At 37.2% G+C, this 20314-nt stretch overlaps 1 protein-coding gene across 1 annotated transcript in view; it reads right to left on the reverse strand.

Annotated features, from left to right (window-relative positions):
• Positions 1 to 20314, reverse strand: part of plppr1 (phospholipid phosphatase related 1) — a 76260-nt gene that overhangs the window by 38550 nt on the left and 17396 nt on the right. The window contains exon 2 of the mRNA XM_073829685.1: positions 8276 to 8372. Coding sequence (XP_073685786.1) covers positions 8276 to 8350 — 75 coding nt within the window. The 5' untranslated portion in view covers positions 8351 to 8372. The remainder of the gene's footprint in view (positions 1 to 8275; positions 8373 to 20314) is intronic.

Below are 20314 nucleotides of genomic sequence, written 5' to 3' on the forward strand. Positions count from 1 at the left end.
GCATTTGCTGTGTTCAGTATTCAGATTTGTTCACTCTCGATGCCGCCAAGCATGTGTCAATCATGTTTGCATGCAAGAATTTCAGCAGTTTCACTACGTTCTTCCATGAACGTACTGTCAAACTGTCTCAGGTTATTTGTGGAGCATCTGTGATCCGCATGTCATTGATATTTTTTTTTTGCGGGGTTTAAAGAAAAGAAACTCTGTTATCATTCTTGCCTCTTCTGACTGATTATGATGCAATGCATTTGAAATCTTATACGCAATCGAGTATCAACTGACAGCACAATAGATTTGGTTCATGTTGAAACTGGTTTACAACAGTGAGGGTAAAGTAGACTAAATGTCTTCAGGTGAGCCATCCAAGGGCTAAATCCATCTCTGGCTGAGGTTGGCTTGCTTGTTGGTGTTGGCAGGTACAAGTATATTCAACTGGGAGGAAACATTGAAGCCAGTCTGCGGTTTTGTGCTTACTTCCAAAGTTTGCTGGATGGTCTACCTACCACCTACCCCTGCCTAATATCATATAAGTCTCCCAAAACAGCTCTGATGTTCTGTAGTTTCTGGCACCAATACATTAGAAGCAGATCCTTTAAAGGGGTCAACGGATGCAAAACTCCCTTTTACATGTTGTTTGAAGATTAATGTGTGTTGGCAGTTTGTGTACACAATGATAAAAATCCACCCAGTGGTATTTTTTTAATCTTTAAAAGTAATATCCCCTTTTTAAACTCAGGTCATTCTCAGTTTCTTGTCGTTGTGATGACACACAGACAGAGGCCGCTCCAACGATAGTTGATTGACATGAGCGCCTTACCTTAGACCCGCCCTCACCGAGCTGAAACAGTCTGACTCTGATCGCCATCGACTCGGGTGCAGACAAGAATGTCTCTGATTGAGCAAGTTATGAGTTCTGTTGTTGGATGTAATAATGAACACAGTAGTCATCATTTACTCCAGACATTTGAGCCACTGAAGACGCAGAGGATAACATTACTTTCGTTTTTGAAATGAAAGCGCTGATTCCGATCTACATATGTGTCTATGTTCGTGCAAATCATTCGTGGTGCAGCTTTACCCACAGAAGAAGTGAGTATAAGGGTTTTTATGCATCTTAGCAAATGGCCTTTCTTAATAATGTGCTTGTTGGCAAGTTCCGCTGCTTAATGTGTCTAAATGTGGCTAAAGTAAACAATACGGCTCATCATCCCAAAGCAGAGAGGGGCGGGGCGAGCAGAGCTCATTAGCATTTAAGGGACCATGCAATAAAATGAGTTTTTGCAGAGCTGATTTTGACAAGGTAAAAGGTTGTTTTTTACACTACTATTGAGAAATTTTAACCAAAGTATATTATAGACTTTTCATTAAGACCCTAAAGAATCATATGTGACCCTGGACCACAAAACCAGTCATAAGGTTAAATTTTACAAAACTTTGATGTATACATCACATGAAAGTTCAATACATAAGCTTTCTATTGATATATGGTATGTTAGGATAGGACAATATTTGGCCGAGATACATCTATTTGAAAATCTGGAATCTGAGGGTGCAAAAAAATCAAAATACTGAGAAAATCACCTTTAAAGTTCTCCAAATTAAGTTCTTAACAATGCATATTACTAATCAAAAATTACATTTTTATATATTTATAGTAGGAATTTTACAAAAAATCTTCATGGAACATGATCTTTACTTAATTTCCTAATGATTTTTGGCATAAAAGAAAAATCAATAATTTTGACCCATACCATGTATATTTGGCTATTGCCACAAATATACCCCAGCGACTTAAGACTGGTTTTGTGGTCCAGGGTCACATATGAACTTGTGGAAAATGGGCATCCGATGACCCCTTTAAGTCCTGCAAGGTGCAAGGTGGGACCTCCATGGATTCGATTTGTTGGTCCAGCAAATCCCATAGATGCTTAATCAGATTGAGATCTGGGGACTTTGGAGGTCAAAGCAACACCTTGAACTCATAGTCACACTCCTCAAACCATTCCTGAACAATTGCTTGCAGTGTGGCAGGTGCATTATCCTGCTATAAGAGGCCACTGAAGGGGTGAACGTGGACTGGAACAATCTTTAGGTCTCAAAGTAACAACATGAATGAAACGTGAAACATGAACTTCAAAATAATCCTACCTCACTTTTTTGTATCTTTTTTTTAAGGGTGTTTGACCACCTTTGTAGGGCTGCACGATTAATCGCACGATGTTGTGAGGTGCGTTTAGTCAATGAAGCCGGTACTTTGATTAGTAGTAAATCTCCATCACGTGCGTTCAGCTGGAGCGTTCAGAGGCGTAAATCACTGACAAGCTAAGCCAAATCACATTCGATTTTGAGCGCGATTTGGCGTAGCTTGTCAGTGATTTACATCTCTGTGTATTAATTGCCGCTCCAGCTGAACGCACGTGATGGAGATTTACTACTAATCAAAGTACCGGCTTCATTGACTAAACACGCCTCATAACATCATGCGATTAATCGTGCAGCCCTACTTCTTTGCACATTCACTTTGTAAACACTGGGTCGGTACTTCTGCAGTAATGTAGGATGACTTTGGAGGAGAAAATTAGATACCCTAACCAGTGTTTGGGGTAGCGCATTACAAGTAATGCAAGTTACGTAATAATATTACTTTTTCCAATTAACTAGTAAAGTAACGCATTAATTTTTAATTGACAAGAAAATATCTGAGTTACTCTTTCAAATTTTATTTATTGATTAAAAGCTCTCCTGTCCCCATGTTGAAAGAAATTGTGGGTAAGATGTTACTTTAGTTCTAGACAAAATGTGAACATGCATTAATTCTTCTCACTCACTAAAAAAACAGATACAGTATACCTCAAAAGGAATAAAAACAATAATTGTGCAATAATTATGTTAAATAATACGAATATCCTTTATGTGTTTAATCCCATTTTATTAACCGATGTCTTTGCTGCCGACCTTCTATGATCCAATTCATCCATAATAATAAGCAAAAATTACTCAAGATAATCTAACATTTGTTTTCCTTTTTTTATTACTGAAGAGTTTACATTTTTTCTTTTGCCGTCTACTGTACAGGCGTGTATTTACTTTTCTCTAAGCCTGAGGCTTTTGGTGTAAAAAGGCTTTTGCATTTGCCCAAATTAGAACTTTTTATATTAAAAACAAACAAGCAAGCCCTGCCCAGATTTAAAAAGTAACGCAAAAGTAAGGTAATGCATTACTTTTCATAAAAAGTAAATCAAGTAACATAATTAGTTACTTTTTTAGGGAGTAACTTAATATTGTAATGCATTACTTTCAAAAGTAACTTTCCCCAACACTGACACTAACTGTATTGAACTGGAGTGCACAAAGTGTGCATGCACATCGCAGAGCTAGACAAGACAAGCATTTGAGGTTAAAATGTATATGAATTAAAAAAAATTACAGATCATTTCGCTAGATAAGACCCTTCTTCCTCGGCTGAGATCATTTAGAGCCCTTTGAAGCTGCTTAAAAAAAAAAAAAAAAGAACTTTCTTTACGGCTGAAGAAAGAAAGCCATGGACTTCTTGGATGGCTAGGGGGTGAGTAAACTATCTGTACATTGTTGTTCTGGAAGTGAACTACTCCTTTAATGTTGTATCAAAAATGCATCCTAATAGCAGATGTAAAAAAGGCCCTTTTTGACATTTGCCCTTTTTTCTGCTGTCAACACATGAAATGCTGTTCACTTGCTTCATATTTAACCAATGTTATTCACTTTATCTGTCAGTGGTTTGAATGTTGTAGTGAATTGTCTACCTTGAGGCCTACAATGTTAACCTTTCAAACAATGTTTACTTTCTTGCATTCAGAAGTTGAATGTCTGATCTGAAAATCAGTTTGTACATCCAGGAACTGTCCTAGATTACAAATACATATCAGAAGGAGAATGTCGCTTGATAAAACAGCTTTAAGTACAATACATTAATAATGAAAATGTGTCCTAAATATAACAAAATAACACACATCAGCTTTAAAATTTTCAAAAAGAACTAGATCTTTATTTTTACAGACAGAGGCACAAAAGCACAGCTCAAGTCCCAATGGATGGCCGAGGAGCAAGAGCACAGCACTTTGCGGCTGGACTTTTAGGATGAATAATTAATTGTGTCTGACGTTATTAGGGAAAGGGTGGCTTGCAGAGAGCAGATCTCAAGAAGATCTGCAGATCTCAATACTTTGGTTAAAAATGTTCAATAGTAGTGTAAAAAAACAGCCTTTTACCTTGTCAAAATTAGCTCTGCAAAAACTCAACTAATTTTACGACATGGCCCCTTTAAATGCCACGAGCTCTGCTCGCCCCGCCCCTCTCTGGGATTATGAGACGTAATGTTTACTTTAGCCGCATTTAGCGGCATTTAGCGGTTAAACTTGCCAACAAGCACATTAAGTAAGGCCATTCACAAAGATGCATAAAAAAACCTTTATATTCACTTCTGCTGTGGGAGAAGCTGTATCAGGAACGATTCGCACGAACATAGAGCATATGTCGATCGGGATCGGCGCTTTCCTTTTAAAAACGAAAGTAAAGTTTTCCTCTGCATCTTCAGTAAATGAGGACTGCTGTGTTCATTATTACATCCAACAACAGAACACCTCAATCACTCAATCTGAGACATTCTTGTCTGCACCTAAGTCACACAATGGCGAATGGAGTTGGATTGTTTTAATTCGGTGAGGGCGGATCTAAGGTAAGGTGCTCATGTCAATCAACTATCGTGGGAGTGTCCTCTGTCTGTGTGTCGTCACAACGACAAGAAGCTGAGAATGACCTGATTTTAAAAAACGGATATTACTTTTAAAGATTAGAAAATACTACTGGGTGGATTTTTATCATTGTAGGGGGGTTGTGTACACAAACTACCAACACACATTAATGTGCAAGCAACATGTAAAAGTGAGTTTTGCATCCGATGACCCCTTTAATATCAGACCTGTAAGCTGTCAAAATGCTCAACTTATAAGGAGAGTTTCAACAAACACTCCTTAAACAGCATTTACCTTAAAAGATTGTCATGCTTCCTAGGTAAACACCTATTTTTTAGATTAATTTATGAAACTGCTTCTGAAGCCAACACAGTAATCGCGCATATGGTATAATTATAGTCTGCAATGCATGAATATTACTTTCATCAGAGCTAACAGTGAAAATAGGACAACAGATGGTTGTGATGTGGTCCAGGTATACGGCTGTTATTACTGGTGAAGCTAGATGTGTAGATTGCCTCAAATTCACTAATAGGAATTTAAAAACCATGAATGTAATACTAACTTATTCGTACATGATCTTATAGCAGAAGCCAAATACTCGTCGTTTTTTTTGCCTTGTTATTGTTGATCAGTGAAAAACAGGCCCAATGACTGACCACATAAATGGGAACAACATGATCAGAAGATGGCCAGCATCCAGTTCCTGCACAGTCAGTAGCTGGGAGAGAAAGGTAGCTGGCATATGTCACCATATTGGACACGCTTCTCAGATCGGGCGGCTTTTCACAGGAATAATCTCTCTGAAGAAACTGCATACACGACTGTATTTCTCATCATCTTCACTAGCGAGCATTAGGCTGCATGATCGTTTCTGTGTGGCCTAGTTTCCGTCTCTGATGTGTCTTGAAAGCTCCAAGCAGATCCAGAGGCAAAGGAAAAGAGAAACACACACTCACACACATCCATTTAGCGGAAAGCACTGAGGAATAGAGGATTCGCTGTATAAAGGGAACCACTGTGACAAGCATGTTTTTAAGTGTGTTTTATCTCTGTCTGCATGAAAAGTCTCAACTGAAGTCGGACTGAGAAGCTACTAGCATAGATACACATTCTGCTTCTCTATTACACCGTTTGGCAAGTGGTCTGGCACTTTGCTGCCAATGTGTAATACCTCTATTGTACGCAGCCTCAAAAGGAAAGTATCACTAGCACTAAAGGAGGAAGCTAAATGTCATTCAAGTGCACACTCAGTAGACAGCTAAAAATCAAAAACAAGTAGAGGTAGCCGATACCTTCGGATGTCATGCGATATCGATATTTATCACAATATTCATTTAGCATTAATGGGAAAGGAAATGCTTTCCATGTGTTTGTTAGACCTCGAGAATAAGAGTAAACATAACTTAGTTTGTTCTCAATTAAACTTCACAGAGTAAGATAGTTTTTAACTGAAGGCCCCATCTGAATTATGGATATTTTTCAGTATTATTAATAATTTACATGTACAGTATCTTCACTGGTGTCAAATGAAATTAATTATTAATATATTTTTTTAAATAATAATTAAACTTTCATTTAATGAATCTTTTAACAATCAAATAATCATTTAAAAGCAAAATATGGAATTCTTATACACATTTTCTTATTTTTTCATATGAGCTATACAGCAGAACTACGTAAATTAAAATAAGGATGAAAATATCTTGGTTGTATGATATTCCTTAAATTAGTAATGGTAAATTAGAAATAGAAACATTTCTGTAATAATTTCTTCAGATTAAAACAAACTTTTATTTTAGCAGGTTGTCATGAAGATCTTAGAGTTTCAGTGCAGTGTTGCCAAGTCTGCGGTTTTTCCAGCGGAACTGGGCTACTTTACCACTGTTGCCGCGGGATGTTTTTCATGTCCGCAGGGTTTAAGCGACCACAATATTTACGTAATATTTACTCCCCAGAACGCGCTTTTTAATGGGGAACTATCTCAAACTGCGACTGGGCTAGTTTTGAGTAGCAATTGGGGAGGGTTTTGTTGTGAAAACCTGGCAACCCTGTTTCAGTGTGTATTTGACGGTATTTTTTCTTAAATGAAACCATGTAAAGCTGCTAAAGTGTCTCTTTTCTTGAGCAGCTCTGGAGATGAAGTTTGTGTGTCCATGTCCTTATATTCTGAGACGCAGATCCTCAGAGCATCATGTGTGTTTGATTTTGTGTATCAGGCAAAACCAAGCCTTTAATTCACACAGAGACAAACACAAAAGAACATAAAGAACTTGCAGACTTACACATGCCCTGGCTGGCTGTTGTTGTGTTCATTTCTGCTATGTGGTCCAATGAATCCATTGAAAACCGTATCATTATTAACAAGAAGGGTATTATCTAGCGAAACGATCGGTTATTTTCTAAAAACATTTACCATTTATATACTTTTTAATCTCTACACAAGGTACACACAAAGCTAGACAAGACGAGCATTCGAGGTTAAAAAGTATATAAATTGTAATTTTTTTTTAGAAAACAACCAATCGTTTTGCTAGATAACACCCTTCTTTCCTTAGCTGTGATCATTTAGAGCCATTTGAAGCTGCATTTAAACTGCATTTTAGAAGTTCAAACTGGGGGGCACCATAGAGGTCCACTATATGGAGAGAAATCGTGAAAGGTTTTCCTCAAAAACATAATTTCTTTACGACTGAAGAAAGAAAGGTATGAACATCTTGGATGACAAGGGAGTGAGTAAATTATCTGTAATTTTTTGTTCTGAAAGTGAACTACTCCTTTAAGGATACTTCATGAATCCAGCTTAGTGGAGCTCAATAAATGGCCAGCCACCAATATCCACCGAGAAATTTCCAACCGTTCATTAAGAGATAACTTAATGGCACTGCTGACGTTCACTGTCAGAGGAGAAAGAGGCATCTTTTTAACAAGCATTCAATATATATGTCCTGAGCCAGACGAGCAACTGGCAGATATCTCTCTCCAGGTATTACAGAGCTAATTGCTCAGCACTGCTGGAGAAACCTGAGGGTCAAGCAGCATGATCAAAGATCCAGTGGTGATAGTTCACTGAACAACACTTGCAGGGCTTACTTACTTGTACTTGTAGCCATTACGCTACAACTGCACCACATGTTTTATGATTCCAAACTAGCTCATATTTCTACTGTAGTAAGCTGGATGTCCTGAATACTCCTCCGCAGTATCAGCAGCTCACAGCTCTGGATATCTGGCATCCAGTGTTCTCGAGTTCAGACAAATGGCACAGCGGTTCATCTCACAAACCCAACAGTCTTGTCTGAGAGATATGCACAACTCGACTTGCTGAGGGAGATGAACACTTTGAAGTGCCTACACACAGTTCCCAGTGATTAAACAGGATTTGACAGAAATTTTAATTAAATACCCAGCCAGTTTCAGAAAGAAAGGACGTCTTAAAGCCGTATCGGAGAGTAAGGGACAGCATAGTAACTGGTGAACGGAACATAACAGCAAGTGAATAAAGACAGCTCTATAATGGTGTTTTGGCTGTCAAATAAACTTACCTCCACAAATATGAAGCATGGTATGATGGAGTAACTACGGTGTGTATTATCTGAAGCCATTTTGCATCGATTCATTCAAAGTTCCACAGTTGGCAATCTAAAAGAGAAAGAAGTAAAAACAGTCAAATTAACAGCGCATTTAATATCAATTACGAATTTACTACAATTCTGTGAAATGTAGAGCCAGGGAAAAAGGAGAAAGATTGTGGGACATCGAGAAATAGTAACTTTTGCAAAGAGATGATTAATATCAAACAACAGCCTCAAAATTCAAACACTACCTTTCAAATGTTTGAAGTCGGTAAGACTTTTTTAAAAGACAGAAAATAACAGTAAAGATATTTATAATGTTACAAACATTTTGAACTTTCTATTTATCGAAGCATTCTAAAATAAACTAGATAGAAAAACGTTGGTCAAGACAAACTTGAGTTGAGGTTTAAAGAAGTTTAAGAGGTAAAAAAAGTTAAAAGTATAAAAAGATTTAAAGTTTAAAATCAAGTTACTAGTATGTTTTTGGTTGTTTTAGCATGACTAGTAAGTTACTAACATGTTGCTAGTATGATAAGCAATTTACTAGCATGTTTTTAACATGAATAGCATGTCACTAGCATGTTGCTAGCATGATTAACAAGTTCTTAACATGTTTTAACATGTTAGCATTTTACTAGCATGATTAGCAAGTTACTAACATGCTTCTAGCACTACTAGCATGTTGTTAACATTTTTAACATGTTGTTAACATGTTTCTAGCATGACTAGCATGTCACTAGCATGTTGCTAACATGATTAACATGTTACTAACATGTTGTTAACATGATTAGCGAGTTATTAGCATGTCGCTATCACGATTAACAAGTTGATAACATGTTTCTAGAACGACTAGCATGTTTAACAAGTTGTTGCATGTTGCTAGCATGCTTCTAGCATGATTAGCATGATTTTAACATGTTGCTAGCATGTTTTTAACATGATTAGCAAATTGCTAACAAGTTGATTAGCAAGTTGCTAGCATGTTTTAGTATGTTTCCAAAATGATTAGCATGTTAATAGCCTGTTTATAGCATGACTAACAGGTTGCTGCATGTTGCTAGCATGTTTTAGCATGATTTTAACATGTTGTTAACATGTTTCTAGCATGATTAACATTTTGCCAACATGTTAATGATGCTAGAATCATGTTAACAACAAGTTATTAGCATTTTACTAGCATGTTTCTAGCATGATTAGCATGTTGCCGGCCTGTTTTTAGGATGTTTCTAGTGTGATTAGCAAGTTAAAGCTCTAGGGGGAGTGACAGTTGATAATTTTCATCTCAGAAGAATAATAACTAAGTTTAAATGCCATTTAATTTAGATTTTTATTTTCACACATAGCCTACAATGTATTTTTGGCTATATACCCATGCTACTTAAGACTGGTATTGTGGTCCACATTATAAATTGTAATAATATTTAATAAGTATAGTTAAGTACAGTTGTAGTAAAAAAAATATTTTAACTTTTAACTTAAACTTCTTTAAAAGAAAGAAAGAAAGAAAGAAAGAAAGAAACCCATGACCTGAAAATGCTAATTCTTTTCTGGTTTTATGGCTCCAAAATGCTACGGTCAACTTCAGTTAAATGTCTTTAAATCATTTTTGAAATACCCAAACTGTATACCACGACCACAAAAAAACAGAAGTTCACAACAAATGCCCCAGAGGATCTTGAAAAGAGAAGTCTGAGGACTTCTGGTCCTTGAAGGGAATTCAGTCAGAAGGAAACAGAAGGAGAAAAGAAAAACAGAAAGCCAGAATGACAGAGAAAATACTTTAACGGTGCAGCATTCTCAGCAGAGCAGCACAAGGTCAAACACAAACACTTTTTTCAGCCTTTCTCTTTTTCCTTTATCATCCACATACATATGCAAAAAATGTACACAAATAAACAACAAGAAACATTTTACGCATGGGATTCATTATGAAAATTTGCTGTCCCCTAAGGCGGCAATTAAACAGAAGTGTGTAATTTTTTTGATGTTAAAATATTTTCTTCTACCCCAGCATTATAAGCGGAAACAACTCAGTAAGACTTTTTGGGTTGATTCATCAGAAAAGCATAAACACTGTGGTTTTGTGGCACAATTAAATTCTTCCCGATGCCACAAAACATGAAGCAGCTTTAGGGCGAAATTATTATTATTATTTTTTTTTACTTACCACAAGGGAATTGTTTGGGAAATCTTGTCTGAAATCATTTATTATTTTGCCAATTCCATTTGGCGACACTTGTAGCACAGACATGTGCATAATGAGCAGTTCCCACCAACCCAAAATAAGCCATCTTACTTGAAATTACAGGAGCTAGATGGTGGAGCAAGCTGTTGTGGCTATGATTCGGAAGAACAGGTCACAACTTTTTCCTCAGCAAATGTATTGGAACTAGCATTGATTTTCCATGCTGACTGTGTATTTATGCCTTCCCTGGTGAAAAAAAACAGCTAAAACCAGCCTAGACTGGTTGACTGGTTTTAGCTGGTCAACCAGCCTGGTTTTAGATGGTCATAGCTGGAAGGCAGACTGGTTTTAGAGGGGTTTTGGCCACTTTTTAGCCTGGCCAGGCTGGTCAGGCTGGTCTTAGCTGGTCAGGATGGGAAACCACCAGCTAAAACCAGCCTGACCAGGCTGGGAGACCAGCTTAAACCAGCTACTTCCAGCTTAAACCAGCTAAGGCCAGCCAACCAGCCTAGGCTGGTATTAGCTGTTTTTTTCAGCAGGGTTCCAAGTCAAACACATACAGTATTACAAACACATTCACAAAGTTGAGTTATGCTATAAATTGCATCACAATTCAGAGTATTGCAAAAGTTTGTGCTGCTCCTGCACTAATTTTTCTGAGCTAGATGGGACTGGGAAAAAAAGTTAGAGGCAGCTGTTCAGATTGACACATCTTTTCCAAATTGGCACATGTGACAGACCTCGTCAAAGGAGTTTTTTAAAGCCTTTGTAAAGCAATGAAATATGCGAGTCTGTCACATCACATAAAAAATGTGTTATTAACCACCCAGCCAAATTTGAATGAATAAAAAAGGCAGAAAAATGTTGAAAAAAAAAGCAGTATTCTCTGCTCTTAAATGCAAGGGGCGTGTCCACTGTTGCTGGCCAAAACCACAACCACTTGCGGGAAAGCTGCCATCTCTCTTAATTGCCAAACACCGCTACAGCTTGAATGGATGAACAAGCTGTTTTGCAAATTATCGCAACCATGTAATATGTATTTACGTGAGAAAGACATACTAGCTAGCAAACTGAAAGCTGTAGTAACTAACAGTAATGGCAGTAACCACTGATGCTAATGCGCTCTAGTGTTGGGCGATGCTAAATTTTTATATTGTCCTATCGTCAGCCTGTGAGATCGCCGATACATGATACTATAAGGTATATGGCTTAGGTAAGTGCAAAAATTCTCCAGAAATGGTTTTACAAGTCTATTTACAACCCTAAGATTTGCCCCTAGAATGAATGGTCCGTTATTACCTTATTTGGAAGGTTCATGAATAATAATGATAAGCTCTGCTCTGATTGGCTGTTTCACAGAGCGGCTCATTTAGCTCTCACACAGCAGAAAGGGAACACATGGAGGAAAATATATTTAATTACGGAGCTTGAGCCGCTATTAATATGCGGGGCATTTAAATCGTATGCACTGCAATGTAACAGGCTATCGCTAGCAAGAAGCTATCCATGTCCCTTTAGTGCCTCACGTTATTTTATTAGAACGCCTTATTTGTTTTCCGTGACTTTCTGAGTACAGACACCGACCCATCCCTGCACTTAACATCTCCTGCACAACCTGGAATATTACATTTATTTCCGTGATCTGCCATTTTCGCTATTGTCCTCGTTTTGTTTTTTCAATAGCGTAGCCGCAGAACTTCTGATGATTGGGCTATACAAATGTTGGGGGCATAACTATGAATGATCCAGACTATAACGTCATAGTTGGTGTTGTTAGGATTGGCCTCTTTTTCAGTGGTCTTTTGCAAACAACAGATTTATATAAGGAGGAGGAAACAGTGTTGTTTGCACTGTATGTCATATCCATGTACAGAACTGTTATTATTCAACTATGCCAAGGTAAATACAGTTTTCCATTCTATGGCACCTTTAAAGGTTAATTATAAGTAGAGACGCTGCTGCCGATCACTTCTGAAAGACGCACAGACACTGAGGTAAATTCACCCACGCTTAATCTCTCTCTCTCTCTCTCTCTCTCTCTCTCTTTCTGTCTGTCTAATAACATCATTAATAATTGTAGTCTGCCATCAACGGCTCAAGCCTCCATTACTAGGTCTAAAATGACGTTTTGGAATTAGCAACAGAGGTGTTGGATGAGATGCGTAAGAAATTAATCCTACATACAACAGTGTTTTAAGGACAAAAAACAGACGAATGCCTTGAAATTTATCATCTGATCGATGTCTTGAGATGTGGTAATCATACTATAAGCTGTGACTTCAGTCCATTGAATTCTTCAGAAATAATGCACACCCAAGGTGTAACGGCCATGACGCAAAGCGAAGTCACCACCTCGGGTGTGCATTATTATCTAAGAATTTAACAGACCAATGGAGTAGTCTACTTCAGTTGCTTAAAAATAGCAACGCTCCAACAACACGCCTGAGCACAGTAAATGACCAAAACCAAAAAACGCTTGCGTCATGCCTTGTGCCACATTGCACCAGGTGCATGATAGGGCCTTTAACGTGTCTTTACACAGACTTTAAATCTATTCATTCAGCATAAATAATGGCCCACAATTATTTGGACATTTAAAAAGTCTGAATGGCATTGCATTAGTCACAAAATATCACAACAATGAAAACAAAACAAAACAAAAAATCTGTAAACAAATAATGCTAGAGCTTCAGTATCAAAATAATTTTAATAGCTATACCTCTCTTCATTACAGAGAACAAACATATGTTTAAATCAGCTAACTGGCCTCTATTTCACATAAATAATTTTATCTCACATAAAAAGTCTGGGTGCAGTTTTTAAGAGACTTTGATTTTGATATGAGTCTTATTGGTGTGGTTTTCAGTCTTAAATGGTTTGGTCTTCACTGCAATTTTAGGTACACTAAAATGGCTTATGCTTTACTTTGAAACTCAGGAATTTTCACTCAGGAATTGCATGTAAATTCACAAATACTTACAAAGAAATGGCAAGCACAAACTGAATTTACAGTAGGCAGACTCTTGTAATACGTACTTCAATAATCTTCGTTTTATTTACAGCTTCGTAAAATATATCCATCTATCCAAAACTCTAAATTAAGAGATTTGAAATTTCGCCACACAATCGCAGTCACTTTCAGAACAACCAACTAACCAGTTTTCCTAGAAATAAATATGCCCTCGTCACGTAGCAGTAAAAAAAAAAAAAAAAGCATTTTCAGGTGCTGAAGTGCTGCATCTATGCGTTACTAAACATCCTTTCATTTGAGATCTGTCAGCCCAAACTGACGCTGTTATAGGTCCAACACTTCGGTCAACGCGAGGGTCTCAACAACACTTGCTACTTGGTCATTGCTTTACATCTAACAGGTCTAAAATGTACAGTTATGCTGATATACAGTAGTTTATATCCCTTCCTTCCTGCTAGCTTCACTTATTCACAGTCTGTCCCTTGACGCACATTGTCAAATTGGTAACAGCTTTTAGAGCACCTGAAAACTCGCTCATGAACAGGAGTGAAAAAAACTGGGAACAGGAGTGAAAAAAATAATGAATTTTGGTAATACAAACAGCCGCTTCTGAAAGAATCCACATATCCCACATGGCCTGAATTCACATCTACATATCATATGCTTTGATGTGTCAAATAAAGCTCATCTACTAGTTGAGAAATACAACTTTTTTTTAAGTAGTTACACATGCACTTTAACTTTTAAATTAATCATTTATTCCCGTTTGCTTTCTATGCAGCGGAATAACAGATTCAAGACGAATCATATGTATTTTACAAATTGATGAATTGGTTGCAAATTCCTCTAAATCTCATTCATATGTTTTTGTGTGATCTGACCACAGATGTTTCACCTACAAACATTTTTATGCAAGTCAGCAATTTCCATGTGATCAGGTTGGAAACTTCTTTTGAAACAATCAGATTTAGACCTTGGACACTACAATATGGCATCTATTTAGGCCGCAAAAACCAAATTAAGACTGAATTAATTAGAATGAATATTGTTTGTGTAACAATAAAAACTCTCATCTAATTGCCTGTTTAGAAAATGTTTATTGGGAAAATGAAAAAATGTGTCTGATTATCTTTTTGAAAAATGCTTACAGCTGCACTATGGATTAGAATTTGGGTACTTGGACTCTGACTGCAGTTGTGAATGGACTTTACAGATGACTGTCATTTTTAACATGAAAGATAAAAAAAAAATGTGTTGGACAATGATCAATCGTGATTAATCACATCCAAAATATAAGTTTTTGTTTATATACAGTTGAAATCGAAATTATTCAGTCCCCCAGAGACTGAAGTATTTTACAAATACAAGTTTTCTGGAGATCAAGGACTTTGCATCTATAACAGATTACTGGCATATTAAAAGTGATAATGTCAATATTAGGGATGCACCGATCCTTATCGGCCGATCACTTGCGCGTTTTGTCAGTAAAGCCGGTTCTGTAATCAGCGGTAAATGCCATCAGGTGCGTGATTTCACGTTGAGCCGTATATACTACACACAGCCGTTGTTCACTGACGAGCTGCGCACATTCACACTGATAATGAACATTGATTTGCGCAGCTCGTCGGTAAACAACGGCTGTGTGTAGTATATACGGCTCAACGTGAAATCACGCACCTGATGGCATTTACCGCTGATTACAGAACCGGCTTTACTGACAAAACGCGCAAGCATTATCGGCCGATTCGTATCCCTAGTCAATATAATGTAATATGTATGAGTTTTAGGATTTTTTAATAGCACAGCTACAGTGCCTTGCGAAATTATTCATACCCCTTCATTTTTTTCACATTTTGTTATGTTGCTGCCTTATGTTAAACTACTTTAAATTACGTTTTTCCCCACATCAATCTACACTCCCTACTCCATAATGGCAAAGCAAAAAATAGGTTTTTAACATTTGTGCAAATTTGTTAAAAAAAAAAAAAAAAAACTGAAAAGATCCCGTTGCATATTCATACCCTTTTCTGGGCACTCGAAATTTAGCTCAGGAGTATTCATATTGCTTCTACAGGGGTTGGACAATGAAACTGAAACACTGGCCAATTTAGTGTTGGAGGGTTCATGGACAAATTTGATCAGCCTGGTGGCCAATCTTCATTGATTGCACATTCCACCAGTCAGAGCAGAGTGTGAAGGTTTAATTAGCAGAGTAATAGCACAGTTTAGCTTAAAAATATTGCAATGCACACAACATTATGGGTGACACATCAGAATTCAAGAGAGGACAAATTGTTGGTGTTCGTCTCGCTGGTGCATCTGTGACCAAGACAGCAAGTCTTTGTGATGTTTCAAGAGCCACGGTATCCAGGGTAATGTCAGCATACAACAAAGAAGGACGAACCACATCCAACAGGAGTAACTATGGACGCAAGAGGAAGCTGTCTGAGAGGGATGTCCGGGTGCTAACCCGGATTGTGTCCAAAAAACATAAAACCACAGCTGCCCAACTCACTGCACAATTAAATGTGCACCTCAGCTCTCCTGTTTCCACCAAAACTGTTCGTCGTGAGCTCCACAGGGTCAATATACATGGCCGGGCTGCTATAGCCAAACCTTTGGTCACTCGTGCCAATGCCAAACGTCGGTTTCAATGGTGCCAGCAGCGAAAATCTTGGACGGTGGACAATGTGAAACATGTATTGTTTTCTGATGAGTCCACCTTCACTGTCTTTCCCACATCTGGGAGAGTTACGGTGTGGAGAAGCCCCAAAGAAGCGTACCACCCAGACTGTTGCATGCCCAGAGTGAAGCATGGGGGTGGATCAGTGATGGTTTGGGCTGCAATATCATGGCATTCTCTTGGCCCAATACTTGTGATAGATGGGCGCGTCACTGCCAAGGACTACCGAACTATTCTGGAGGACCATGCCTTATGGATGATAATGCACCAATACACACAGCAAGACTGGTGACAGAGTGCTTTAATGAACATGAAAGTGAAGTTGAACATCTCCCATGGCCTGCACAGTCACCAGATCTAAATATTATTGAGCCACTTTGGGGTGTTTTGGAGGAGCGAGTCAGGAAACGTTTTCCTCCACCAGCATCACGTAGTGACCTGGCCACTATTCTGCAAGAGGAATGGTTAAAAATCCCTCTGGCCACTGTTCAGGACTTGTATCTGTCATTCCCAAGACGAATTAAATCTGTATTGGCCGCAAAAGGAGGCCCTACACCATACTAATAAATTATTGTGATCTAAAACCAGGCGTTTCAGTTTCATTGTCCAACCCCTGTAGATGTTACTACACTTCGAGTGGAGTTAAACTGTGGCAAATTCATTTGAATGAATGTGATTTAGAAAGGCACACACCTCTCAGAAAAGGTCTAACAGCTGAAAATGCATATCAGAGCAAAAACCAAGTCCTGAGGTCAAGATAACTGCCTGTAGAGCTCAGTGACAGACTTGTGTTAAGGCAATGATCTAGGGAAGAGTTCAGAAAAAAGCTGCATTGAAGGTTGACAGAAGCATTATCCATAATGGAAGACGACTGGAACAACTAGGACTCTAGAAAATGTCTGCCAGCCCCCATCCAAGCTGACAGAGCTGGAGAGGTGAAAAGGTGAGGCAAAGAATGGCAGATAATTGCCAAATGCAGATGTTCAAAGCTTGTCACATCAGACCCAAAAAGACTTGAGGCTGTAAAGGTGCTTAAACTATGTACTGAGTTAAGGCTATGAATACTTAAATTTGTAAAATTTGCAAATCTGGTTTTTGCTTTGTCATTATTATGGTGTATGGAGTGTAAATTGATGTGGGGAAAAACTAATTTAAAGCAGTTTAACATAATGCTGCAACAAAACAAAACGTGAAAAAAATGAAGGGGTATGAATACTTTTGCAAGGCACTGTATAGGCAGCGTTTATTGGTGGTTTCAAAGAATAAAAGATTCTACACCAAATTTGACAATGGGGGGTTGAATAATTTTGAACAAGAATGTTTAGAGCCAATTTGGAATTTACCATGATTCATTAATGTTACATTCTCAGAATCACTCAAATGTATATTAATAAACTTTCTCTAATAGTTTACTGATGCCTTTGTTGAATTGCTTTCATAAAACGTTGTTCTCTGCAGCAAAATGTCTTTCAGGTCAAAGGGGTTGGATAATTTTGACTGCAACTGTAATATGTGTGTATGTATTGTGTATATTTATTATGTCCACATAAAGACAAACTTTTATTTTGGATGTGATTAGTCGCTGCCCATAAAATTACAACATAAAATTAAGATAAAAAGACATCTCCACTCAAACTCAGTTGGTTAAAGACGAGGCCTAGACTCGAATTCGTCAAGGTGGACTCGGACACATTGACTTCTCTATCGGCATCTGGGGTAATTGCAAGTGACTCGCAGAGTTCGAAGGAAGCCTGTGGTTGCCTGTGATCATTTCAGAGCAGATCCTCATCCTCATTCTACAGCAAGACCCACTGACAGCAAGAAAAAAGTCCTACAAAGCATATATCCAAACAACATGTCGTTTGAGCAAGTGAGTAGCATTTCCCCATTTTTGACTGGAGCATCGTGCTACATGACATTTCACTGTACCTGGATTTTGAGAGATGAAACAAGCCTGTCAAAGAGGCCATCTGAAATGTCTAAGGTAGGGAATTCAAAGTAGAACAGTATCCCAAGGATTTCTATGACTCAGGATAGCAACTGTTCTGCAAGTTCTGTCAAAACACAGTTAACTGGACTCAAAAGAAGTTCTGTAATGGACATTAAAATAAAAAACACACCGTCAGGAGAACCAGACGGGAATAATTTCTCCTCACAGAGTAGAAGTACAGAGTACAGAGTTGTCAGAAGCAAGGTGTAAGTCTGACATTGCACTCAAAAAAAAAAACTCCAGGATACACCGAGCAGACATCAAAGAACTAGCGGCAACAAAAGTCGATGGTGTTGTTGCCTCTCATCAGCTGTGCCTAAACAACGTGTACATGTGTTCTGCATCTGCGTGAAAAGGAATTGGCTATATCAACAGCTATCAATAGTCTATATTCATCATTCAAAAGGAAAAAAAACAAAACAAAGATATACAAGATACACGCAGATATACAGAATGTAAACAAAGCAGCGCTTGCTTACCATTTTGATTATCAGATAACGTAACATTGGAACAGCCTTCTGTCTGTGCCACCTTGAATTACTTGCTCATTTTCATTACTTTCACTTCAATTCTCACACACTGACTCGTTCACTAAATGGAACATCCAATCAGAGTTCTCACTCTCACCAACGATTCCGATGTAGTTTCAACATGATGATTTGGGCAAACTGCCACCACTATGAAATATACTGCAAAAACTAGCCCAACAGATGTTTTTTTGTTTTTGGCTGACAGCTAATTGGTTTCATGACAAAAACATACAAACCAGTAAGTACATATCACTGCAGTTTCCAATAGAAATGAACACTTGAGATGGTAAGCCAGTGAGCACTTGTAATCATTTTTGTACACAGTTCTGATTACTAGAGATTTAATTTTTTATTAAAAAAAAAAAAAAATTATGTACATTTTTTTTAATTGAAAAAAGTATAGGTTTTTGTTTGTATATGTATACAAGGATGTATCTATCCTCTTGTCAAAATTCTCCCTCTCACTGAAAAAAAAAGACAATGGTTAATTGTAAATAATATCAGGATTTCATGTTTGATAATTTTTCTTTATATTATCCCTGCAATATCTTGTTGATGACAGGTCTTCCTTTCTCCTCAGCCTCCACAATTAACATATAATTAGCCAGCAAACAATTAAAATACTCTCTTAACTTTATATTAATAAAACAAGATACACCAAAAATAATTGAGCACCAACAATCACAAACATGAAAAACCACATTAAGTTCAATTAAACTTTAATTAGATATTAGATAATCTCATTTATAAAATAAACAATTTAAACCAAATTTTTACATTCAAACCATATGGGACTAAAGTTTTTATTGTGGGATTTATCATGTTTGTGATTGTTGGTGCTCAATTATTGATAGTGAATGATTTGTTTTCTTAATATAAACTTAACAAATAATCTTTTAGTTGTTTGCTATAACAAGGTCACACTTACAAAAAAAGGTCACACTTACAAAAAAAAAAAAAAATCAGAAATCGTAATTGAAAATCAGAAATCGTAATTGAAAATTTTCAGAAGAAAATTGCATACAATTTTCTTCTGAAAATTTTCAATTACGATTTGTTTTTTTGTTTTTTTGTAAGTGTGACCTGCCGATACTGATTTTTGCAGATTCCAATTTTCTTTCTAAGAACTATAATGATATACATATACAAACAAAAACCTATACTTTTTTCAATTAAAAAAAAATGTACATAATTTTTTTTTTTATTTATTTATTTTTTTATAAAAAATTACAATTCCCCCAATCTGGACTAAGTTACAGATGTTCTCCTTAAATTAAAAATGCAATGATACTTTTAAACATGAAACTAAACCACCAGTAGGTAGTCATTTAGTCATTAATTTAACCAATTCGTTCAAACAGCAGATTTATTCAGAAATAAGGTAAGTGACTTTTATAAATGGGTTTCTGAATCATTGACTCTCTTGGTTCATTCAAAAACATGGATACATTAAGTCAAGCGAGTAGGGGGAGGCTGCAGACCTGGAGCAAGGCAGATCTACGGCCCAGACAGTTTTACGGCCCAGGCAGTTTTATGCCCCTGTTATTCCTGATGCATTGAAATATTTCACTTTGTGTGTAGTGAACTAATATAACATACATGTTTCATTTTTTTAAATGGACTTTCCCTCGATATTCAAATTTTTTG

Source organism: Garra rufa, chromosome 23, assembly GCF_049309525.1.
Source record: "Garra rufa chromosome 23, GarRuf1.0, whole genome shotgun sequence".
Lineage (NCBI taxonomy): Eukaryota > Metazoa > Chordata > Actinopteri > Cypriniformes > Cyprinidae > Garra > Garra rufa.